The sequence below is a fragment of the Epinephelus moara genome, chromosome 14 (genome assembly GCF_006386435.1).
Source record: "Epinephelus moara isolate mb chromosome 14, YSFRI_EMoa_1.0, whole genome shotgun sequence".
NCBI classification, from domain to species: Eukaryota; Metazoa; Chordata; class Actinopteri; order Perciformes; family Serranidae; genus Epinephelus; species Epinephelus moara.
Window position 1 is genome coordinate 23,614,773 of NC_065519.1, and position 16,354 is coordinate 23,631,126.

The 16,354-nt window shown below is 43.6% G+C and overlaps 1 protein-coding gene across 1 annotated transcript in view; it reads right to left on the bottom strand.

The window, feature by feature from the left end:
- LOC126400896 (ryanodine receptor 3-like) overlaps window positions 1-16,354 on the bottom strand; it is a 158,647-nt gene that overhangs the window by 92,150 nt on the left and 50,143 nt on the right. The window contains exons 12-23 of the mRNA XM_050061888.1: window positions 15,690-15,846; window positions 14,886-15,050; window positions 14,320-14,441; window positions 13,226-13,406; window positions 11,312-11,447; window positions 9,880-9,975; window positions 9,418-9,536; window positions 6,090-6,223; window positions 4,251-4,492; window positions 3,814-4,006; window positions 351-567; window positions 164-268 (exon numbers count right to left, since the gene is read on the bottom strand). Coding sequence (XP_049917845.1) covers window positions 164-268; window positions 351-567; window positions 3,814-4,006; window positions 4,251-4,492; window positions 6,090-6,223; window positions 9,418-9,536; window positions 9,880-9,975; window positions 11,312-11,447; window positions 13,226-13,406; window positions 14,320-14,441; window positions 14,886-15,050; window positions 15,690-15,846 — 1,867 coding nt within the window. The remainder of the gene's footprint in view (window positions 1-163; window positions 269-350; window positions 568-3,813; window positions 4,007-4,250; window positions 4,493-6,089; window positions 6,224-9,417; window positions 9,537-9,879; window positions 9,976-11,311; window positions 11,448-13,225; window positions 13,407-14,319; window positions 14,442-14,885; window positions 15,051-15,689; window positions 15,847-16,354) is intronic.

The following is a 16,354-nucleotide window of genomic DNA, read 5'->3' on the forward strand; positions in this document are numbered from 1 at the left end:
GCTTTTGATGACTCAGTTCTAATACTGCCAACAACTAATTCATTTAAAGCTGCTCTTTAACTCAAATCTGTTCAGAAAATGTGTAACTGTGATGTTTATTTGTCCAGAAACATGGCAAAATGCAGAGTGATGATTTTGGAAGTAAAATCGGAATATGTCTCACCTTGCCGTACGACCAGCCCAGCTCAATTTTATTCATGCCCCACAGTTCGTGGATGTTCTCCGCCAGCTTGTCTCGGACCTTCTCTAAATGAGGCGGCATAACAATCTGCAGAAAAAGGCAAAGTGTGAAAATAACTGAAACATTAAACAATGAGAGGGTTATTTACATGTTTGCCTAGTTAGTGTACCTGGCTAGTTTCAACAGGTGTGGGGATGAAGGAGGCCTGCGACATGAACTGCGTGGTGCCCAGCAGATCTCGGACTCCATCCGCATCCCTCTTGTACTCTTTCACCGGCTCCACCTTCATCTTCTCTTTCGGCAGCAGAGCTTCGTAACACGGCGCATAACTCGACGGAGGCAGGAACTTAAAGTCACCATGTCGGCCACCCAACAGGAAGCGCACCCTGATGAGATAAAATGTTATTAAATCTATTATTTTTCATGCTTAAATTGTGGAAGGAAAAAAGCTAATTAACTGGAGGGAAAGTGTGTGTAAATATAAATTATATATCTAATCATAAATGATAATCGGGAAGCTATTAATGAAAGAAGCATCCAGTGAACAGAAAACCTGCCGTGCAGCTAAATGTAACTGTTTTTCCTCCTCTAAATCCACTTCAATCAGTTCCAGCCTCTGCTCTAACAGGGACAAGTTTAGCTCGGAGACAGAGGAAAAAAAGAGAAACGTCGCAGGCCATCACTGTGAAGAGGCTCTCCGGAGGCCGCCCAAAATAGCTACTCAAGTAGTAGTGGTGACGCAACCAGGCCCATTCTGACTGCAGCCCTCAATTATTGAGGAGTGAGGATGTGTGCCTGTCATTTTGTGGCACGTTTAATTCCGTGGAGATGTTCACCCCGTTCAGTGGGTCAGATTCAAGTACAAGCTCAGAGGTGTTGTAACCCGCACAGAAGTGGTTAGAAGGTGGCACTTTACATATGAGATGCTGAACTTTGACTCTGATTGAAATGTCTCAGCAACTGCAGGATGGATCGCCATGAAATTTGGTACGGACATTCATGTACCCTCAGGATGAATTGTGATAAACTTTAGTGACTCCCTGACACTTCATCTAGTGCCGTCATCAAGTCAAAGCATTGATAACTTGCCCCACCTTGTGTTTATTACCAAATACCTGAAAAACTAATGACATTACCATCAGCATGTGCTAGGGCTGGGTATTACCAAACACATACCAATACTAGTACCCTTAAAGTGATAATGATACCACGCTTGTTGCCAAATTCATCAGATACACCACGCTCGACTTCACCTCCCTACAGACTGTATGGGTTGTGGCTTCGGTAGTGGGCCAATCACGTCACAATAAATCGAAGACAACTTGTGGTGATTGGCTGCGAGCAAAACCACACAAATAGTCATTGTCTTCTAGATCAGTGGTTCCCAACTGGTGGGTCATGGCCCAACAGTGGGTTGCGGGTCCATTCTTAATGTACTGCAAATGACTTGCAAACATCTTGTTTTTTTAAAAAACACACTTTATTTTGAAATATAGTGAATTTCTGGCAAAGAGCTTTTATTTTGAAGTGCCATTTTCTGTTGTAGAATGGGAAACAGCTACTTGAAAGAGACAGCAAACTAGCTCAACTGCACAGCCAAACACAAGTAAGATGCTTAATCTATTAAACAGTGTGGACCTTGAACTAATCACTATGAAGAAATTTGGACCCCATGGCTGGACCAGTTGGGAACCAGTGTTCTAGATGCAGTTGTTGTGTGACTGGAGAAGTTTTGATACTATTTGGTGCTGGGTTATTTTGGTCGATGCCTTAAAGGTATCGAGTACCAATACCCAGCCCTCGTCTTGAATGTACTTTGTGCTAATGCTTATTTGCTGAACTAGGATGGTGAACAAATAAAAAATATACCTGCTTAACATCAGCATGTTGAGATATCTTAATACTCCCCTCATTATCTCGTCATATATGAAAGAAACCTCAGTGGCATTGTGTTGGAGAAATTGTGGAAAAATTGGGGCTCACACGCACATTTTTTGGGGTTCTGGGGAAGCGTTAAGAAAGAAATTGACAAAATCATAGAGGTAGATGTCCCGACAGACTCACTGATATTTCTGTTAGGAGTTATACCTAAAGAGAGATACAGCAAGGATCGGAGGTATATACTGAGGATACTCTTACCAATGGCCAAGAAAATTATAACAATGAACTGAAAAGACGCAAAGCCACCAACTATAACCCAGTGGACGCAGAGACTCAAAATGGTTTACACAATGGAACGAATGACAGCAAGTCTGCAACTGAAAATGGGCACTTTTACACAAAAGTGGACTTGAGTTACACTATATTTGGGGATCTAATCCAATAGAATGGGTTGTTGTAAAATATTGTATTATATTGGAATAATGAACACTAAATAAAGCGTTTAAAAAAAAACTTTAGCATGTTAACATTGTCATTGTGAGCATGTTAGCATTTTGATGTTAGCATTTAGCTCAGTGTACCTCTGTGCCTTAGTACAACCTCACAGAGCTGCTAGCTTAGCTGAGGGTCATCCCTATGTTCCCAAGGGCCAAGTCTAGCCCGGTATTAAGTTTCGAGCATGTGTCTTTTGAAATGAGCCAACATTGTACGATATCAGTGAGGATTATCTTCTCAGTTAAAATTGCAAAAAAAATTAAAGAATAAATAAAGAAATGGACATTACGCTCTAAATGCAGTTTGAATGGTAAAAATCCATTCAGCCCCTGAAGTCAAGACATCTGTTTTGTCCGCAAATCTGAGGGTGTAGGTTTCAAAGAGTATAACATCAGGAGACTATAAGCTGTAGGTGGGTGATTTCAACATATTGACTCAGGTAAACATACACTAAACATTGGACCTAAGGCAAAGACATTGCTGAAAAGAGAAAACCTTTTGAAAGGTCTCCTTAATGTGTCATACTAAGAGGATATCGAGCTGGGGAACACAGCTGTTGACTGATGAAACAAAGCCTTCACCACCACAGCAGATAAGTTACCTCAGGATATTCCAGCATCTTTGAAAGACAATGATATGTTGCTGTAACACACAGAAATAGTGGAGTCACCCTGATTCCTTTACAAAACTTGGTGAATTACATGTGACTTTCGATTCCCTTTCCACTGCTCATACACTGTCAGGTACGGTACTTTGTGAGAATTAATTTTCATTAGGTAACAAGGATTGAATTCTCTTTTTAATGGCTTACATGACCAAATAAAACCAGGCCAGCCTCCTGGTGTCAAGTGTCTGTGGGCTTCAAAGAGCGAAAGCTGTTAATGCAAAGTGCTGCATTGCTCTACAAAGTCAGAGTCGATCATGGAATCATGGGAAAACTGCTGGAGCTTGAAATTCCATTTTCAAGTCTTGTCAATCACACTATCTGCGGTCGCCATGGCAACAGAGCAGAATACGAAGCCAGCCTATTTTACCTGTGTCCAATCTCAAGTCTTTGAGGATTAATGAATTTGGACCAGACTGAGTGGGTGGATTAGATGGATTTCATGCAGGGCAGTGTTTGTGCGAGCGTAGGTGAGCGGCATATTTCTATATTTCTCTTTTGGCTTGTCCGTCTCACCTGCCTGTGCTTCTGCGTGTGGCAGAATGTGTGTTCATCTCAGACAACACACATGAGAAACAAATAAAACACTCACTTGACCCCTGCGGAGAAGCTGACGACAGGAAAGAAGAGGCCGTCTGTGTTGAAATTTTCGAACATTCCCTGAACGGGCTGTCCGTTGATCCTGAAAGAGATGCTGGGAGCTCCCAGGTCCAGACAACAGCTCACCACATCCTCTGAGGTCAGGATGTGCTGGTTCATGGACGCAACCGCCCGCGGGATACGACCTGTTCGGGACACACACGCAGTTATGTGAAATACAACCCAGTGAGTGATGCTGGCACAGATCACGTCTGTCTCACACACACACAAACACACAACTGCGTACACACAGTTACACACTCTGGGCGAGGAGATCATCCCCGCAGGGTACTGATCCTGTCTAGACACATCCTGGCTGTAGCCCATTGTTAGCTTATTATGATATCATCCGAGTTACGCACTAACACAGTATTTTCTTCCCCTACTGACCTGACCAGAGGTGGAGTCCATCAAAACCATACGAGTAGAGGTCATCTCCGACTCCATTGCCTCCCCATCCCTCTCCTCCTCCAGGGTAGGGAGCATAGCCTTTAGTGTTGGCCCAGCCCACCCTCAGGTGGGAGGGCTCGCTGGTCACAAAGTGGTCCACCTGGTCAATCATCAGCTCGTAGTACCACTTCTTATACTGAGCCGAGCCCTCGCACACCCCCAAGAAGATATTCGGTCTCATACTGGCAATGAAGCGAAACATGAAATCATTAGTTATCCCTCCGAGGCAGGGAGATAGCCTCAGATAGTGCCATTTTCATTTGTAATAGCTTGTATTTTTTCTGAAAACTAATGAATAAGTCCACCCTCAGGAAAAGTTAATTCAATTTGCTTCTAATGTATTTTGTTCAGGAAGTTCCTTAAAAGTGACGATATCAAGGCAGAGTGCAGCAGATCACTTCACTAGTGTCAAGAGACTGATCCAAAGAGATATGTGAGATTAAATTCTAGAGTTAAAATGATCTCACTCTCACCAAAATGCTTTAATTGTACAAAGTGAAAATATCTAAGGATAATATGATATAATGGGATATATAAACGCTAGGTACAACCTCAGCCACTTCATTTTCCAAAACTATGATGTCATGGTTGAGCACACATGCACCACAGTCCAATTTACAGACCATGTTGTTAGGTGTTCATGGTCCATGCTCAACATGTAGTTTTAGATGTGTACATCGTACACTCAATTACACGGTCTACAGATTGGAAGAGTTCTAGTAACAGCCCTGTGTGAGTACATAAGCGTGTTAAAAACAATCCAGAGAAGACAAAAAGAGCTTGCAGTGATCGATGCAATCATATTACGTCATTAGTACATTATTCACTGAATCCGTTTCCACTGCACTTACTGGCAATAACCTTTTATCGATGCACCACCTCCTCCAAGCGTGAGAACTTTTTAGCGATATTTCAAAATTTCATTTGAATTTTCAGGCATTTTTATATGCAAATTGATGCGCACATTGAAAAAGTGCAAAAAAATGTGGATGGAAACGCACCTAATGCTGCGTAGCTAACTGCACCAACTGACAAAGCTAATGTTAGCTTGCTAATATATGACCTGTTTAGACTCAAGAGTAAAACAAGTAATATAACATATTGACCTGACACTTGATCAAAATTTTGTTCAATATTGATGTAAGAACTGGGATGATTTAATGAAAATGACATGAAACCTCAAATTATAAAACTTTTAGCCGTCAAAGGACCTAGCGATACGATGCTAACCTAGCTTAAATCAATTCAGTGAGGTTAGCATAATGAAATATTTTCAATTTGATTTGATAACATACAAATAAAAAAAAGTCATACAGTACCAAAATTACAAAAGACATATTAAGAATAGGCGTACATATTAAACAATATACTTTAGATATCACTTACCCGCTTTAAACTGTTATATTTTGAGGTTATATCAGCTTGTAATGATGAAGTGACTTCCTGTTTGTATTACTGATAGTTTTTGATTGTATTTATTGGTGCTTTCCAATCATTTAAAAGGTGGTTGGTAGTTACAAAGACCTTCATAAGTATTTTACACACAAACATAGCGATGGACTCATGAATAACTAGTGCAACCCAATCCTGTACACCATCCACAGACGAGGACTTAAATCACTTGGTGGCAAATGAGACCTTTGCTCCTTATTTCTAGTCATTGCATTTGCAAATGCAATTCTGAAATGCAGATAAATAAATAAATTAATAAATAAAAACCTAAAATATCAAAGAAGCATGATGTTGAAAGGAGACGTGCTGAGTGTAAGGCCGTCTAACCTCTGGACATCATTGACCAGCTGGGTTTGCAGCAGCAGATCTCTCTTGGGCAGCAAGTGATCACAGATTAGGTTCTGATTGGTTCGCACTGCTACGCCGTTACACACACACAGCGAGCAGAGCACATCCAGAATCTAAAACAGAAAGTGGAGGCAGCAGGGAGGAAAATAAGCATCAATATCGAGAGGAAGAGCACAACACAACTGATTTCACATTGACCTTATTTCCCCTGAATAAACCCTGGATATGAATCTGTGACTTTCCAGAAATTACTTATCATCTTTGTCCCCTTCACTGTCTAGGTTGCTGCTCTAGGGACAGATTCTTTCCATGCAGCCACTGCATAATTACTCAGAGATGCTTATTGGGGGCAAAAACATGTCCAATAATATTCCTTTGATGTTAGCTTAGCAAAGCTGTAGAATTAAATGGGCTGGAAAGTTCAGCCAAGGGCGACGGGCCAGAGCACCTATGCTTTATCATTGGACCTTTTCTCCTGCTTCCAGAGCTAAATTATACACTCAGGCTGATTTATGACCCGGGCCAGCTGACTGCCTGCACCTGGTCTCATTTCACTGTTAAACTGATTGATTCATGATGGGGACACTCTGCAACCAAACCCCCAGGAAGCGTCTGTCAAAGATGGAAGTTTGTATGCTGGTAGAAGGTAAGCACAATGAATTAGCAGCTACAGACAAGAAGAGGTGACAAAGAGGCCCAAAGGGAACTGTTATGGAAATGAATGTGCATCCAGTGAAGCATTTTGGTGAGCCTAATGAGAAAAGAACTGGAGATGGCTGGATGCAAGATAAACAAGCACTTTAGGTGGTTTTCGTGTGCGTTCTTGCTTGACTAAAAGTTTTTGACAACATTCGAGTCACTGCTGATATTTCAGTAAATCTTACTGGTCCAGTGTGTAGGATTTAGGGGCATCTATTGGCAGAAATAGAACATAATTTTCAAGTTTTATTAGCTTATAATCACCTGAAAATAAGGACCATTGTGTTTTCAATATCATAGAATGGCCTTTTTACATCTACTTTCAGAGCAGGTCCTCTTCCATGAAGTCCGTCATGTTGTTTCTATGGTGGCCCAGAATGGACAAACCAAACACTGGCTCTAGATAGGGCCAATAGTGTTTTCACATCAGCCACCATAGTTCTCCTACACGCCTGTAGTTTCAGTCTGTTGCAATCTGCAACCCTCACCACTAGATGCCACCACATCCAACACACTAGACCTTTAAAAGCAATGTTTGACATTTGGGGGGAAAAAATTACTTGCTTTCTTGCTGAGATTTAAATAATAAGATTAATACCACTTTTACGCCTTGAGGTAAAAATGAATGGGAGCCAGCTCAGCCTGTTAGCTTAGCTTCGTAGCTTAATGGAAACAAGGGGAAACAGCTAACCTGGCTCTCTCCAAATTAAATAGCAAAATCCACCTAACAGCACCTCTAAAGCTCACTGGTTAATGTGTTAAATCTCAGTTGTCTAATGTGGACAAAACAAAATTTAAAAATGACATTCTGTGATTTAACAGGGGTTATGTGCCGGACTATTTCTTGGTAAGGAGCATAGACTGGATAATAAAGATGGATGACTTGACAGCTCCCCAAAAGTGAAGCCAAAACATCTTGATTGCCCCCTGGTGGACAGCTGCAGTATACGTCATACAACCCACCCCTTTCATGTTAGTGGATGGGACATGGGCCAAACTAAAATATCGAAGTATACGTTAAAGAGATTTTTCCCAAAGATGGTTTCTGTCATTTCCACTGTCAGTTCTTATCACACTGATGTATGTTCAATAGGGGTGGGGGAAATGATCAATTCTTAGATGCATCACGATGTGGATGTGGACGATTCAGCATCGATCCACAAATGTTAACTATTGATTATCTAAATGTTTATTAATAATGTGATGTTGACGGAATGAAAGAGGCAGAAATCAACCACAAGAGCAGTGCAGCACTGAGACAGTCTACATTGTGGACACACGAGAGCGAAACTCAAAAATCTTCTTCGCAAAACTCAGCAGTTGCAAGCATGTTTTATTTAATGTCTAAATAATTACATTTGAGATGGACGTTAACGTTAACCAAAGCCCCTACACCCGGTCTGCTCAGTGTCTTGTCTTTTCCCTCAGCTAATACAGAGCGGAGAGGCTGCTTTCCACTTCTGGAAAACAGAACAGTGGAGCATGCCGCCTCCCCCTCATTTTGTTATTCCTATACAGGCAGGGGACTGTAAGGTGTAGTAGTCACACAGTGAGAAAATTTTGATGCATCGGGATGCATTGATAATCGTTTTATCATCAAATCAAATCATAAGGTGCCTGGAGATTCCAACTCCTAATGTTCAAGTGTTCGTTTTTCTGATAAGCTTGGTTTTAATGACTAATTTGATGCTATAAAAAGGAGGCTTGACATCATGATTGACAACTTTGTGTGTCAATATGTGTGCTTGCAATCAATGGTGCTGCTCACGATTGGTTGCACAGGTGTATGGGAGAAAACTCAATCCCGCCATAATTGCTACTGCACAGACTCTGGCTCCAAATTATGCCACCAGCGCAAGATGGCAGCAGCCATATCCAGGATATTTTGGCTTCATTTTTGTACAGTGGGAGTAAGTGGAGACATGTCATCCAACTTTATCTACAGTCTTTGTAGATAAAGTTATGTGCAACCAGCGGAGACTCCAGGAAGCTACTGGTCTCAGGTGATGGTACAGATTTTGTTACCTTTGGCGAGAGCCAGGCTAGCTAGAAGAGGAAGATATACTTTATTCATTTTATTTCACTCTATTGTCAAATAAACACAGGCCTGAAATACACACACATGCACAAAGAGGACCTATACATGCATGGACTGGAACCTCAGGGGTGCTCAGGAGGCAAACCCATATTTGGTCCGAACAGGGACTTGAGCCGGCGACCCACCGGTTTCCAACCCCAGTCCCTTTGGTCTGAGCTACTGCTGCCCCAGTAGTCTTTATGCTAAGCTAAGCTAATTAAAAGCAGGCTCCAGCTACATGTTTGACTTACTGACGAACGCTTTGTATAGATTATCTCATCTGACTCAGCGAGAAAGTAAGTAAGCGCGTTTCCCAAAATGTCAAACTATTCGTTTACAAAAATATTTCACTGTTTTATTACCTTGTGCTAATTTGCAGTTTCAGTGTGTGGTTTCTTTTCACCATCTTTATTTTCCACTCGGGCTCATTCCACATTCTCCTTGAGCCCTGATGTGTCATTATCTTACATCACAGCAGAGATGGTACCCACAGATTTACATTCGACTATAGAGGCACAACTCGCTGCTCACCTTGTGGTTGCGTCCGTGCTTGTAGAGCAGTGATATGATGGACTTGATGTGTCCTCTCTGGATGATGTTGAGGGCCTCGGGGCTCTCAATTAGAATGCAGTGCAGAACTTCCAGAATGCCTGCACAGCCGCAAATTCATCAATTAGTTAACACCCGCAGAAGAGAAAGACACACCAGAGGACACTCGTCAAAGAGATATCCAGCCCGCATAGATTAACAGGGAACACTGTTCACACACTGCTGCTGCTTCATTCTTTATCATACACTTAAAAAGTGCCTATATAATTTCTGAGCAAGCAGTGTCATCTTTTTACATCCTTTAAGACTCATGTCCCTGTCGACGAGTGCTGCATTGCTGTGAAAGGAAAGCTTTGTGATGTCTCTGACGGAGAAAATGCAAGTTATCTCGCAGTGACGTTTCACTGGAGGCTCAGTGTGTTATGAGAATGGTAATGAGCATACCTGAAGAAGACTCCAGTCTCTCCAGCTTGCTCACCAGCCAGTCTAAGTTGTTGGAGAACTGGGTGCAGTTGTTTCTGTTCCCTCGGATCAACGCAGCTGAAGAGCACAAGCAAGGTGCGCATGAGACAATTTCACGGGAAAGAAAACAGTTTTTGTCCCGAGCGGTTTGATGGATCCCCTTCAGTAAAACAGCGAAAACAATGTCACCCAAAGGTGGATACGTTAAATAAGCTGAGGAAGGTTCTGCTTTGACACCCTAATACATATTAATTTGGAAGGTGCCTAAGATAGAGGGAGGGAACGACACAAGGAGAGAAAAGACATAAACACAAGAGAGCAAACACACCCACATATGTCCTAGGAAAAAAAAGAAAGAAAAAAAAAAGACAGGGTCACCCATCGCAGACAGACAGGGAAGAAAGGAGGGAGGCGTCCCAAATCCACTTAGCGCTGCGCCGGAGCAGGTGTGTGAAGGAGGGAACGGGGGAAGAGAGAGACGTGGCTGGAAAACTAATACAAGCCAGAGGGTGAAATCAGTGTAAATAAGAGTGTGAAGGACACACTTGGAGGGCAGAGGGGCTTCAGTGTGGCAGCATTTAAGATAAACTTTACATATGGGCCGTCCGCATTCTTAGAAATATTCCATATCTGAATCATGACAGGAAAAAATCATGCATGCTCGCGAATGCATCTTTAATGCCACAACCGGTGAAGGAAATGTTCCAGCCAAACACTACATTCATCAGATGCAGCAGGAGACAGCAGACAGAGAGGGAGAGCAAGAAATATGTATTTTCCCCTGCCAGATCACTTTAGCGAGATACATCTATATCTGACGGAGCATATGCTGGCAGTGCAAGAGGTTAAAGTGATTTTGCAAAGGCACGGCTGATGACATTGTGCTATAGGAGCACAAAGAGCACAGCGAGAACAAGGACATGAAACGGAAAACAGCACTGTGATGAGGATTGACATTCAGTGGCTAAAAGGCCATCTGGCCAACAGGGGCCGCCCCAAATTATCTGTGTGTGTGTGTGTGTGTGTGTGTGTGTGTGTGTGTGTGGTGACTGATCTTGTTGTGCGGATGCTCTGGAAGCACATCACATAAACTGGAACGCTCTTTTGAATGCAGCGGGCTAAATGCCATCAAGTCTTTCTCCCCAAAAATGTTGGAGATGGGGTATTTACTGTACTGTGTGTGTGTATGTGTGTGTCTGTGTGTTAACAAGAATTTGGGCAACCTCTGAATTCAATTCTCCACTGTGGCATCTGTAAAAGGCTGGTTAAATATCAGGTCAGCGCACTTCTTTATCACCACTGAAGCCACTTTATTTTCAAACAACGACTCCCATCTCTGTGATTGATTGCAGTCAGGGATCGGTTTAAATGTGTGTGTGTGTGCATATGTGTGTGTGGTAGACCGGCTCCTTACCCAGCAGCTCATACAGCAGGTTCAGAATGTCTTTCCAGGCTGTCCCGGCCTCTGACCCCGCACACTCCCCGAAGTGGGCGGCACTGTTGTAGACGTTCAGGCGGTCGATACAGTTGGACACCAGCGTCAGCATGCCCTAAGAAACACACATGAAAATAACCAAAATATGACATCCATTTTATACACATCATATTAATAACAAGCTCTCATTAGTATGACAACTTAATGTGGTGAGCTCTTTTTCTGCAGCATTCAATTACTCCACCATCTTGAACGCAGCCCCGATGGCTCTCCACTGTCCCATTTGGTGGTTGTGTCACGGTGATTTATACCATGGAGAAATATCTATAGTGATCAGATATGCTAAATGGGCGCCGTGAAAAGACAAAATGGAAATTGCAGATGATTTATAATGCCAGGGAAAATCATGAGTCAGCCGTCTACAGTGACAAATTGACCTTCTAAGTGCAATGCATCAGGGGTGGGACGAAGATGTGTCGTTATCATAGAGAGACAGGTAAATAAGCTGAGAGATGAACTGCTGAAATATGCATAATTTGCAAATATTGAAAGCACCAGAAATGTACTCATGTTTCAATGAGCTAACTGACATTCATGTATGCTGGCTTGAGGATATGGTGACACATTGTTGTAGCCTGGAGGGATTAAAGGGACAGTTCACCCCAAAATCAAAATGACATATTTCCTCTTACCTGCCCTTACCTAACCAAACCGAAATTTATCAGTCTAGATTGTTTTGGTGTAAGTTGCGAGTGTTGAAGATATAAGCCGTAGAGATGTCTGCCTTCTCTTGCATATAATGGAACTAGAAGGCATTCAGCCTGTGGTGCTCAAAGAATCACAAACATGTTTTCAAAACTGAACAGCAGTGTCCCTTTTTCCAGAATCATGACCCAGTTACACAAAATAATCCACAAATCTAATTGTGAGCAGTTTGATGTAGGAACTATTTTCTTTCCACCAACCGTATCAACGCGCAGAAGGAAGCATGCATCTACTCATGGATGAGAAGCTCATGATCATTACAGCATGAGATGTAAACACTAATGATGTGCTCCTCACCTGAGCTGTAACGTGGTGTGCTAGTGGTGCTAGGTGAGCTAGCAGCAGATGCACGCTTCCTTCTGCTCCGTGATACCGTTGGTGGATGTACATCAGTAGAAAGAAAATAGTTCCTACATAAAACTGCTCACAACAAGGTCTGAGGATTATCTTGAGTAACTGGATCTAGTTTCTAGAAAGAGACATTACTGTTGAGTTTTTCAAATGTTTTTTTTTTTTTGGCGCTTTGAGCACCACAAACGGAATGCCATCTAGTTCCATTGTATTCAAGAGAAGGCAGCCAATATTTCCAACACTTGGCAACTCACACCAAAACGATCTAAACCGATAAATAGGACTACATGTAAGAGGAAAAATATGTATTTTTGATTTTGGGGTGAACTGTCCCTTTAAGGGGAGTATGGCTAGTTGACATCATAGCCCCCCTCAGTAAGGCAGCTGACATTTTGTAATTGATGAAAGCAATTTAGGTTCTAGAGGCTTAGCAGAAAGCCTCAGTGCACCCGTGCCAGCCTCAGGAAAACTTATAACACCAGAATTGCTGACACCTTCAGATGCAATGCTTCCAAATACAAGATGGCATTGAAACACACCACAAAGAATCAATTGCTTTCGCCTTTCACATACTTTGTCTTTTGCAAGTTTGCCGCTGCTCTGCAGCTCACTCATACGTGCAAGTCACTTACTAAAATTGCCTCAATCACAAGTCAAGCTCTTTACTCCAGGGGGCTTTTAATATTTTGCTGCACTGCGGAACAGCTCGCTGTGTTATTAATTGATATTTCATGGACTGTTGGTTTGCTGCGCCTTCCTTTAAATGGTGAAACTCACTTCCTGTTTGAATAGGTTCTGCCGGTTCTTGAGCGAGCGCAGCTTGATCTGCCTTTCTTCGTGCTCCAGCTCAGCGTCAGGGAGCTGGAAATAGGTGATGAGGTCATTGAGAGTTTGGAGGACCTCCTTGACAGGCAGCGCGACCAGTGCTCTATTCTTAACACCCAGACAATCCAGGTCTCTGGGAGGGAGAGACAGAGAGGGCACAGCGACGTCAACACACAAATAACCCCTCATTACAGGCACGACAGCAGTTCCCACTTACGTTCGTGATCATGTATAGCTTTCAAAATACAGCCATTCATCACAATAACCTCCTGGTAAAGACACTCTAATTTGGTAGGCTGAGCAGACTTGCGGAGCGGCTGTGATGACTAACACAATGTTTAGCCCACAGGTTCATCCATGCTGAAATGCTGATTTCCGCTGGCCCGCTAAAAATAGCTCCTGTCGTACACGTGGGAGGGGTGCGGGGAGATGTATGTGTCACAGCCGCAGGGGAGGCTGACAGACTCTCACATGTTCCCGCCATGAGTGGCCCACGAGCCCGACCCAGGGGACAGCGGGCCGTTTGATAACAAATAAGGGCACTGGAAGCATCCACTTACGTGCTCCACGGCTCCCTTTTTCATAGCTGGCAGTGCGTAGCCGTGACACCGCTGCAATGTTTGCCATTTGGAAACGCATGACTGGACCACTGAGTGAGCTGTCTGGGGCTTTGGCACCCCACTCAGTCAAAACTCACAGGCCCAGAGCTTACCTCTCCACTGGGTGCGTTTGCAATCTGGAGGGACGTTACATCACGTTTGTGTGGACTGTGTGAGAGTCTGCTGGGCTTTGAGATGTCTGGTTCTTAGGCATCATCTGTGATTTGATGATGCAGTTGGGCACTCTTTTGTTTTATCATCTCTACTAATTATGCTCCGCCGTCATCAGCGTGGCACTTACGCAACTTGTACCGATGACAGGACATTCTGCAGATTACCCTCATAAAGTGGCTCAAGACAAATGTGAACTGTAATTTGGTTTAATTGGGCAATTTGTGCAATCACGTCACCGCATGCATCGGTGAGGGACAGTTACTGCAAGCATACCTGATGAATCGGTTGAAGAGTAATGTGGTGTTGCGGATGATTCGTGCGGCACGGGACTCCTCGTGTTGACAGCGCTGCAGGGTCAACCCGTCATCCATGTGACCTTCCGAGTGCAGGCACGCCTTGAGAGGGCATGACAGGAAGAGAAAGAGTGTGAGACATTGTCATGAGACGATACAGGCCCCCAAAAAAAAGGAAGAGGAAGCAATTTAATGGAGCGAAAGCGTCCAGCCATCATCAGCCAGCGCTGAGCCACAGTGTCTGGAACACAGGTGCTGACACTACAGGCTATCTGGCTGTGTTTACACGGAGGACACATTGTCACGCACATGATCGCGCGCACACCTCCATCACGTCTGCCACAATAGCCAAGGGACGAGGTTTATATTTAGTGGAGGTAGAGGCACGAACTAATAGACAATAATCTTAACTCAATCAACTCATTACCCTCAAAATAATTATCCGCTCCAAGGAATCTCATTTATTTATTAATTTTGTTTGTTTTTCTATGTGCTCTGCATCTCAAGACGCAACAGTGTGCATGCCCCGTGTTTGCCTCCGCTTACTCGTCTCTTGAGAGGACCCAGACGGGCAGATTTGACATCAGGTGCCTGGTAGGAGAGCCAGAGTCCCGTGGCCACGTGCATGATGAAGCAGAGCGAGTCCCCGTATTTAATCTCCGCCACTCCCATGCCCTCGATGTCCCGCTTGGGGCTCTGCTCCAGCTTCTCCTGTGCATGGGGAGGAGAAGATGAACATGTCAAAGCTGTCAGTGTGGAGCTCATGAGCGCGCTGGCACAAAAAAATAAACATTCAGACACAGTGCATGCAGATTTGTTCCTAATCAACCACCAACCAAATGTCAGCTGCATCTGCTGTTTGTGGCTCTATCCATCGCAGTGGGATAGCTGCATGTTTTGCCGTTAGGATCAGACATAACTGCAACCCATAATCGACATGAGGGCCTCAGTGATAAACGACTTCACTTATTCTGTAATACATGCTTTAAATCCACATTGGAAGGGTCACTAATTGGCTCACGATCACTGGCCATATCTAGAAACTCCATTACACAGAGTAAGGCTAAATGGACGGTTCAGTCAGAGTTGGCAAGTTCAGCTAAATTAACCTCTACGGTGTAGCTTTCACTGGTCCAATAATTCTTGTAATTTTCATTGTCCTTGGAAAATTGGTGATTTTCCAGTTCAAGGGGAGTGGGCGGTTCATTTGTAAAGCTTTGTAACTCCTTCCCGCTGACGTTTAATGAGGAAGTGTGTGGTTAATCCCATGTGAAGCGGGTCACCTTGAGGAACAGCGGGGGAGTCAAGAGAATACACACTGTGCCCTTGTGTGCGTACGCGTGTCCTAACCTTTGAGGCTCTGAAGCAGAAGGCGGTTGCGATGGTGTCGGACCTCTCCCGATCCTGCAGCACCAACCCCCTGTCGTCAGTCAGGGCCAAGTAGTGACCCGTGGTCAGGTGCCGCAGTCGAAAGGGCTGGCCCCAGCGGATGTGGCTCCCGCTCCAGCTGTCAAGGTCAAACACACACATTGAAATGAAGCAAACACACAAGGAGAAAAAGGTGCGTTTCATAAACCCCGGAAGCGTAATATCCGCTAATTAGTCGATCTAAACAACGCTGCCAGCTGTTAATTATCTTGCGTGCCATGTGGTGGAATAATTAGCAAATAGCTGAAAACTTTTCTCTAATCATGTACTTTTGTTTCTGCTCGGAAAAGTCAAAACAAACCGGGGTTAAAAACACAGTAGATGTGACAAATATCATATTTGACACAAGATTTGTAACGGACAAAGGAAAGGCTGCATCCCTGTGAGGCTGTAAAATAGCCAGCATCAAAGAGGAGACAGAGAAATGGAGAGCGACAGAAGAAGAGAGAGAGGAGGGGAGACGGAGGAATAAAGAGACAGAGAGGCCACAGTGCAGCATTAAATCATAGGTAGGGAGAGGGAGGAAAGGACAAAGGGGAGCAGTGAGAAAACAGCAGATACAGAGAAACAGGTGGGATGGAGAAATA